Source organism: Hypomesus transpacificus, unplaced genomic scaffold (assembly GCF_021917145.1).
Source record: "Hypomesus transpacificus isolate Combined female unplaced genomic scaffold, fHypTra1 scaffold_62, whole genome shotgun sequence".
In the NCBI taxonomy this organism is placed as follows: domain Eukaryota; kingdom Metazoa; phylum Chordata; class Actinopteri; order Osmeriformes; family Osmeridae; genus Hypomesus; species Hypomesus transpacificus.
The window spans coordinates 862,900-871,971 of record NW_025814035.1 but is presented as its reverse complement, the minus strand read 5'-3'; the positions used below and the strand labels follow the sequence as shown (position 1 = coordinate 871,971).

The following is a 9,072-nucleotide window of genomic DNA, read 5'->3' as shown; positions in this document are numbered from 1 at the left end:
AGCCCAGTCAACTCACAATGGCTTGAGTCCAGAGCACAGCAAGCCAAACTGGTGGGGAATTATTTTATGAAAATGTCCAAATCCATATCCAAACAACGTCAATCGCGGCATTGCACTCCGTTGGATTATTAAAAGGACACCTGCAAAATATGAACTTTGCAGAGTGGCCGGTTCTTGAGATGATAGTGGGAAACTTAACCGATGCTAATTTGTACACACACAGACACAGAGATTCCTGGCATTACTTGAGATGAGCTGCTGAGTTTTTTTGGCCTACGGCGTTAATAGCATAAACACCAGTGGACTTTTTTTGTTGTCTGAAAAGCATAGGCTAGATATCGATTGTATTAGAAAAAGGAAGGTAATTCTTGCACCATTAGTAAAGCGGTGCAGTGTGACCAGAAGACATGGGTCAGGCTGCTACTAGGTGTGGACGGGTGCAACGTCCGCGCCGCACAGCGCCGCTCTCCACAGCAGATGCCCAGAAAGATGACGTCACGTTCATTTCTGCGCCCCCACCGCCAGAACATTTGAGAGTGGAAAGCAGGGTATATAAGGTATGAGTTGGTTTAGGGTTTGCCCTGTGTAATCTAACATTACGTTAGGTCGGTCTGAGAAAAGGGCAGTTTGCTTCCGATTTTGGATGTCACGCACCTGCACTCAGGATTTGCTCTAGCAAAATCTTTATCGCGCAGAACAAGCCAAAGGCACGAGGTAGGTTTCCTGTTTTATCAATGTGGAAGTTATTATTAAAAAGAGCGTAGTTTGTTTTAATATGTTTTTTAAATGCTCACATAGTTAGAATTTATTTGTGCGTGAAAAAATCAGCGTCGGCAGCCAAACGTGCGTACATTGTGAGCGTTTTTCATGCGTTGATAAGAAAAGACCCCTCAGTAGTTTTGCCAGTTTGAAACGTGCAGTTATGGAAATGTTTTGTCAGGTTTCTTAAGAGTATCACAACATCGTCTCTAGTGTTCTGTTGGCGATAAATGCACTGTCATGAGTCTGGCCGTAGCCCAAGACGCTTCTTGATAATCTGCGTACCAGAACCTGTCACTGCATCCTTACCTTAAAGATAATATTGTGTCATTTTGATCTACTCGATCAGGAAAGAGCTGAACATGGTGCAGCTGTCTCCATCCCCAGTCCTAGATGTCTTAGCTCCATCAGAATGCTCTAGACCAGGCCTGGCAAGCCATAAGGCTGGTAGCCCCAAGATGGGCTCTACTGGCAGGCTGAAAACACTCCAGATGGACCTGGAGGCCTCCAACACCATTTACCAGGGCTATGACCGCTACATAGAGGATGGACTCATCTGCCTCAAACACAAGATCCGCAACATAGAGAAAAAAAAGGTAGGGTGGAGAGGAGGCGTTGGATGGATAGATGGCTGGATGGATGTAAAAGTGGAGGTGGATGGGTCTAGGAATAATTGTTTTCTATTTTTATGAGCAATCCGGTAGTTGCATAACAATTTAATAGTTAAACTGAATCTTTCATTTACAGATTAAACTGGAAGACTATTTAAACCGCTTAAAACAAGGCGAAACTCTCAATAAGGACCAACTCGTAAGAAAAGTATCTTTCATACAAATGCCAGTAACTGTGTGGACAACGTAACTCATGGTTGGTGCGTGTCTTCCACAGGACGCAGTGGAGAAGTATGACGAGATAATCCACAACCTGTCATTTGCACAGCAGCTGCATAAGACCTTGGATGGCCTAACACAAGATGTAAGCCTTCCTGGGCCTGTTTAGGGGTCATTAACACAAGGAGAAACCTGCCTTTCTCTAAGTTATTAAACAACATTCTTTTCCATTGTCCCCTCTGTGTTTAAGTTTGGCGGAGGCTAGGTAGAATTCAGAAGCTATAAGTTCCATTGGTAGGTCTATGATGGTTTATGCTGTTGTGCTACTAAACTCTTAGTCATTTCATATGGTTCAAGGGAGGCCTGTAAGCTAAGGCTGAGAGGGCTCAGTGGATTCCAGTCTGTTAGAATTGGAATCCTGCGGTTCTAGCGTGCCTCCAAGGGTTGGCACGTCACTGTTAGGTTCAATGAGGTGAGGCTGTACACATGGGCATTTCTGTCACCGTTATATAAACGTCATTGGAACATTTTCCTTGACAAGCGAGTAACGAGACACTACAGTAGAGCGTAGATGGAGATGTCAGAATTTATTGACATCAAATTTAGTTTGAGAGCCATCTTAAATTTGTTAGACCATGCAGGCTGAAGTTGTGGGTTTGGAACTGGGCCATTTGTCATCCACTTGTAGTTGCTGAGGGCCCAGAGGAAAGCGGTGAGGAAGGAGCAGGTGGCCAAAGTGGAGGCTGATCGGAGACTGCTTTGCACCGTTCTGCAAGTGCGGCACCTCCTCCTGAGCCTGCAGCACGAGCACGTCAGGAACGACCTCCTCTCCGGCCTCAACCTTGCCCCCCACCTTCCTGCCCCTGAGTTGCAGAGCCTACTCGATCTCGCTGCACTGCTGGGTGTTAAGAGGGATGAACATTTGAGGTGATTTTAGGTCTTTTTTTTATTGAACCCACTTATCTCTCCTCACATTTTTTCCCCTTTGAATGCAAAGCGCTTTGCTCACTTCCTGGCATTGTGAGTAACTTGATGTACCTTTCTGCTGTGGGTCATAGTTTGGAGAATCAGATGGAGAGGGCAGCTTTAGTCTACTTGGACCTGATCGAGGGCGGAGACAAACCAGTGGCTGGTTCCACCTGTGAGTGTGACCACCTTCTGTAGCTCCACCCCCACCAGCACATATGTTACACCTCCAGTCTCTGATGTCCTGAAATGAGTAAGAGAAGTATATGTTCTGTAATCAGTCATGACATCTGTTATGACATCTGTTACAATATTTCTAGACAAGATACTGAAGGAGCAGCTCCACAAGCTGTTGCATTGTGGGTACTTTGATCTTGTCGCAACTCCTCCTGCGACCAGTCTGAAAGAAATGGAGGCTCCCATGGTCAAGAAGGCATCCGCCAGGATCTCTAGTAAGTGTTCAGTTGTGTAACTTTACATTTGAATAAAGTTCCTGTATTTTGATGTGAAAAAAATAACATTAATTTGCAGCCCTTTCAAAGCTCAACAAAAGTAATTCTTCAAATAGGTAGGTAAGAATATCTAACGCATATCTTGCGTACTCAGATTCTATCAAGGATTCCCAGTCTGACCCTGAACCCAAGACTTCTCCCACTCAGAACTGGAAGGTGGGGTTCCAGGCAATAAAGGAACAGGAACCTCCAGACTCATGGGATATGGAGTTTTCGGAAACGCCGGTCTCCCTTCAGTGTGCCATCCAGAAACCATGGAGAGGGGCTGCAGTATACATCGCCAAAGTGCCGGTGACCATCAAGAAACAAGCTTCTAAACCAGTAAGTTGTTTTTCATAAGTAAGGATAACCCTCTAAAATCAGCGTTCCAAGAATGTTGTTGTCTTAAGCTCCATATTTTTATCTGTGCAGCTAAGAAAGAAAAAGAAATCTAAAGGGGAGCCGGGTACCAAAGCTGTAAGTGCAATCTTTTAGAGATATAGGTTTCTTTCCATTTCCTGTACTGAACCAGTATGGACGGGTTTCTCTTCCTGTCTGGCACAGCAGACCTTCATAGAGGTTTACAACTCCCCACCTGCTCTCCCCAAGGACCACGCCCTGCGTGAGCAGCACCTGGAGGACCTGATGACCAAGATCCGAGGATCCTTCAGCTTCCTGCAGGTGTGACAGGATGAATATACAGTGCCCTCCAAAAGTATTGGAACAGTGAGGCGAATTCCTTTATTTTTGCTGTAGACTGAAAACATTTGGGCTTGACATCAAATAATGAACGTGAGACCAGAGATCAACGTTTCAGCTTTTATTTCGAGGTATTTACATCAGGATCTGATGCACAACTAAGAAAATATCACATTTTGTTTGAATCCACCCATTTGTCATGTGAGCAAAAGTATTGGAACAGATATACTTAAAACATATTTAAGTGAATAAGACTTAATATTTAGTTGCAAATCCTTTGCTTTCAATAACTGCAGCAAGTCTGTGACCCATTGACGTCACCAAACTTTTGCATTCTTCCTTTTTGATGCTTTCCCAGGCTTTCACTGCAGCCTCTTTCAGTTGTTGTTTGTTTTGTGGGGTTCCTCCCTTCAGTCTCCTCTTAAGCAGGTAAAATGCATGCTCTATAGGGTTTAAGTCTGGAGATTGACTTGGCCAGTCTAATACCTTCCATTTCTTGCCCCTGATGAACTCCTTTGTTGTTTTGGCAGTGTGTTTTTGGTCGTTATCTTGCTGCATGATGAAGGCTCTGCCAATCAGTTTGGTTGCATCTTTCCTTAAATTGGCAGACAAAATGTTTCTGTAGACTTCCGAGTTCATTTTGCTGCTGCCATCATGTGTTACATCCTCAATGAAGATTAATGAGCCCGTCCTAGAAGAAGCCATGCAAGCCCAAGCCATGACATTACCTCCACCGTGTTTCACAGATGAGCTTGTGTGTTTGGGATCATGAGCAGTTCCTTTCTTTCTCCAAACTTTAGCCTTTCCATCACTTTGGTAAAAGTTAATCTTTGTCTCATCAGTCCATAAAACTTTGTCCCAGAATTTTTGAGGTTCATCTCTGTACTTTTTGGCAAATTCCAGCCTGGCCTTCCTATTCTTCTTGCTAATGAGTGGTTTGCATCTTCTGGTGTAGCCCTTGTACTTTTGTTCATGAAGTCTTCTGCGAACAGTAGATAGTGATACCTTCACTCCTGCCATCTGGAGGTTGTTGCTGATCTCACTAACAGTTGTTTTAGGGTCTTTCTTCACAGCTCTCACAATGTTTCTGTCGTCAACTGCTGATGTTTTCCTTGGTCTACCTGTTCGAGGTCTGTTACTTAGTACACCAGTAGTTTTCTTCTTCTTCAGGACATTCCAAATGGTTGTACTGGCTATGGCCAATGTTTCTGCAATGGCTCTGATTGATTTTCCATCTTCTCTAAGACTCACAATTGCTTGTTTTTCACCCAAAGACAGCGCTCCGGTTTTCATGTTGTTTTCACCTCTGAATACAGTCTGCATAGACAAAACCTATCTTACCCAATCTGAACCTGAGTGTAGACATTCAGTGGTATTTATCGATTGAATAATGTATGTAATAGGACACACCTGGGCAACAAAACACACCTGTCAGTCATATGTTCCAATACTTTTGCTCACGTGACAAATGGGTGGGTTCGAACAAAAAGGTGATATTTTCTAATTTGTGCATCAGATCCTGATGTAAATACCTGGAAATAAAAGCTGAAACGTTGATCTCTGGTTTCACATTCATCGTTTGATGTCAAGCCCAAATGTTTTCAGTCTACAGCAAAAATAAAGGAATTGGCCTCACTGTTCCAATACTTTTGGAGGGCACTGTACTTCTACACATCAAATCTCTTTTTAAGAGGACAGGACATGTTCATGGAAGGCAGGGTTGTTACATTTGATCCTCTATCTCCTCCAGGCCTCTGACCTACAGATCGATAACTCCCCCACCAACGGGCACAGTAGACTGAGCAGAAGGGCCTCTAGGTCCCCCTCTCCTCTGGGTACCAGAAAATACCTTTTTAATTCTCACTCAGCCCCCTATATCTACTCAGTAGTAGACATTAGGCCAAGTAGCAGACTGTATTAATCAGGACACTATCTTTTCTGTCCCTCAACAGCACAAAATGATCCAAAGAGCATCCCAGCAGAGGTCCTTCTCAAAACACTGCATGTAAGACCGTCAGTTTCTTGGTCTAACATTCAATTGGAAAAACAAGCCTTGTTTCACGATGCTGCATGATTAATTTCAGAAGTGTACGCCATGTTAATGTTCTTGTTCCTTCTTCTCCAGTCTACACAGCCTGCAAGACTTCTAGAGCACAAAACCAGTCTGACCAATGGAGAGGAGTCTCTGGACGACTGTGACCTGGACCTCAACGTTGAAAATCCTGCTGATGTAATGACCATACCCACATGACTGTGTTTAGTTTGTTCATGTGGTTTTGTCAATTCCCCCCCCTCCGTCTGTTTCATGTCTCCTCCTGCTCCATGTTGATGTTGTGTCCAGGAACCCCTGCATCTCCAGGACTGTGAGGTGTTTCCATCGCCACTGCTCTATCGGCGTGGCTCCTCCCTCTCCACCCTGGAGGAGAAAACCCGACCTCCGGTATGACTGCCAGGCGTCCTATCTCACGTCCACTTGATATGTGTTTCTTTCCATTTCCTGAGTGTATGTCTATGTTCCCTCTCTTCTCGCCAGACACCTGTTCTTAAGTCGGGGAAGCAGTCCCCCTGTAATGTTGGGACCTCTCAAACTCAGCCCTTCTCCACTCTCCCCACCAGACACACTAACGACATGGCCCCACCAGCACCCTTCTACAACATGCACTCGGGGAGTCTGCACATCCACTAGCCCACCCTGTCTCACAGAATTATAAAAAAAATATTACAACTACCGTAGACTTTGGTTCAAATACTTGCTTTTCCTGGTAAAAATCCCATCCCTCCCCCCTTTTTAAATGATCTGTTGATTTGATGTGTTTGTACAGGTATTCAAGGTGAATGCCCCTTTGCCTCCCAATGGGGATGTGGACTACAATTGTAAAAACGGTGTGTTTGCTGAGGCCAGCGGCCTCCAATACATCACTGCCAGCACCCAGACTCCACCAGAGTTTGCTCTCCCTGAGGACGAACTCTTGCCACCAGGTAGAACCATCTACCCATCCATTCTACCGACCCTCCCTTTGCTGGCCATCTTTCATATGCCATTGTTTAACCACTGTCTTGTTTCCCACCAGCTTACCAGTCTGAGTATGTCATTGGGAATGGCGGCGAGGTCTACCTGCCTCCCAGCCAATCAGGGAGCAACATGGGTCTAGCTGGCCAATCATACTACACTAGAGGATCTTCGAGAGGTATGGCACGTGGTGGCAAAGGGCAAGCACACTCCTCCTCCTTCCGCTCTGCGGGTGGGCCTCGAGGTATCTATCTACTCTTCTCCTGTTCACTTCTTTACTCCTTTACTCCTTCCTTCCCTTCAGTCCTCTTCCTAGATCCTCCTTCCCCTGTCCTGCTGTTTGCATTAGCAGCATCTTATTCTGAAGGGAAGTCTTTGAATCTTTACCATAAATCTTCTCTCCCATGTTTCCCATATAGCCTCTGATGTGTTTCCTTTCCTCACTCACCCTGTCCTCCTCCCCTTTAAATCTCCAGGTGGCTTTGATTGGTACCGGTGTGGTGTGCGTTCCCCAAGAGGAGGCTTCATCCCACATGCTCACCACAGGGATTCTGGGCCTTTCCCATATGGAGTCAGGGTAAGGTACACTTTACCAGATCACTGTGAAGCTGCTGTTGGGCTACGGTGAAGTCCGGGTTGTCTCGATTTTTGGCCATTTGTCTGGTGTTTTTTTGTATTTTTTATTAAGTGTTTTTGTAATTAATTTTTCTGCCATTAGGACAGTGGGTATCAGCATTGCTTCAAGCATGGGGGAGGGCCAGGAGGAACAAGGCACAACTCAAGCGGTAGGTACCACATGGACTTCCCATTGACTTATGGAGGAAAACCTGACTGGCTGTCTTTTTGTTAAGTTTCCTAACTGTTCTCTAATTGGTGCCCCTTTGCTCAAGCAGGCTGGAGTGATTCCTCCCAAGTGAGCAGCCCCGACAGGGAGACCAACTACACTCTGGTGGACTCCGCCCATGGAGACTCCCTCTCCGTCTCCACCATGGAGGTGCCGGTCACTCCTCAGGGCCACACCCTGCTCCCCATGCAGTTGTACCCACTCCCACAGCCCCTCCGTGTGGCCTTCACGTCTGCCCGCACTGTCAACTTTGCCCCCGGCACCCTGGACCAGCCCATTGCGTTTGACCTTCTGCACAGCAACCTGGGGGACATGTTTGACACCCAGCTTGGGCGCTTCACCTGCCCAGCCAACGGCACATATGTCTTCATCTTCCACATCCTCAAACTGGCCGTCAACGTCCCACTCTATATCAACCTGATGCGCAACGAGGAGGTGATGGTTTCGGCGTACGCCAACGATGGGGCGCCGGACCACGAGACTGCGAGCAACCACGCCATCCTACCACTGTACCAGGGAGACCAAGTGTGGCTGAGGCTGCACCGCGGCGCCATTTATGGCAGCAGCTGGAAGTACAGCACCTTTTCAGGCTTCCTGCTTTACCAGGACTGAGCTGGGACCAGACCCTTCTGCTGTAACCACATGGAGAGGAGGAGAAGAGTATTGCTTTGCACTGAAGGAAGACCGACGACATTCCCAATAACTGTCTTCCCAATGCCCTTCTCACATGGAGTCCAGCACCAATTCAGTTTAGAGCCATGTTTAACCTATTATAATTATGATCAACCAGTAACCTGCTTCTGGGAGTTGAGGATTTAACTCTTTGCTTCTTTAGCCCCAAGTGCCATGAATGAATGTCATCAATGTGAGATCCGATTGTGGTCTTACTGTGACTACTGTTGTTATTGTCACATGGCATTGTTATGTTCCAACTAGACCAATCTAATACAGTATTGGGGATATGTGCCTTTTTTTGTTTGTTCTCTGAATGAATTAATGACTGTTCAAATATGTTGAATGACCAACAAGCAGAGTAAATGTGTAATGAATGGGAACTGACTAAACTTGAAAATGCTAAGCACTGAAACCATTTGTTATTGCCTTGCTGTGGAATGGAGATTTTGGCCTAAAGTGTTAGGGTGGTGGGGTATGGTGACTGCACCGAACGTTTGTCTGACCGGCAAAGATGAATACTCTAGAGGAGATGTGAAACAATCCCTCAATGTGCCTCCAATAATAAAAGAATACATAAGCAGTCTAACAGATACTTGTTTTGTTTTTCTACACCTTTTAAAAAGGTTTTGTAATGGGTCATTTTAGTATGCTGTGTGTGTGTGTACAGGTAGAACGTTTTTGAACTTTTTGTTATGCCTCCCCTGGCAACAGCGATAGCCGGAGGCATGATTTTTCGGGTTATACTTGCCTATGTCCCATTCTTGTGAACGCAACATCTAAGGAGTTCTTTACGGAAAT

The 9,072-nt window shown here is 45.6% G+C and overlaps 1 protein-coding gene across 3 annotated transcripts; it reads left to right on the top strand.

The window, feature by feature from the left end:
- The first annotated feature begins 115 nt into the window (after nt 1-115).
- Nucleotides 116-8,850, top strand: caprin2 (caprin family member 2). Of its 3 annotated transcripts, none has more exons than XM_047017713.1 (20): nt 116-714; nt 1,109-1,355; nt 1,507-1,569; nt 1,648-1,734; nt 2,278-2,516; nt 2,648-2,730; nt 2,876-3,007; nt 3,162-3,388; nt 3,479-3,523; nt 3,614-3,727; nt 5,496-5,580; nt 5,698-5,750; nt 5,871-5,975; nt 6,087-6,185; nt 6,279-6,410; nt 6,568-6,724; nt 6,817-6,999; nt 7,232-7,332; nt 7,474-7,540; nt 7,649-8,850. In XM_047017713.1, the coding sequence occupies exons 2-20, from the start codon at nt 1,122-1,124 to the stop codon at nt 8,209-8,211; spliced, it is 2,769 nt and encodes a 922-aa protein (XP_046873669.1). In that variant the 5' UTR covers nt 116-714; nt 1,109-1,121; the 3' UTR covers nt 8,212-8,850. The 3 variants fall into 3 exon arrangements, with proteins under 3 accessions (XP_046873669.1, XP_046873670.1, XP_046873668.1); XM_047017714.1 differs by having other exon boundaries at nt 3,611-3,727; nt 6,817-6,933; XM_047017712.1 differs by having other exon boundaries at nt 3,611-3,727.
- Nucleotides 8,851-9,072: the final 222 nt, after the last annotated feature.

Coding starts and splice junctions, on each gene's coding strand:
- caprin2 (XM_047017712.1), top strand. CDS start 1,122: ATGGTGCAGCTGTCTCCATCCCCAGTCCTAGATGTCTTAGCTCCATCA. Junction 2,517..2,647: donor AAGAGGGATGAACATTTGAG/GTGATTTTAGGT, acceptor TGTGGGTCATAG/TTTGGAGAATCAGATGGAGA. Junction 5,581..5,697: donor TAGGTCCCCCTCTCCTCTGG/GTACCAGAAAAT, acceptor GTCCCTCAACAG/CACAAAATGATCCAAAGAGC.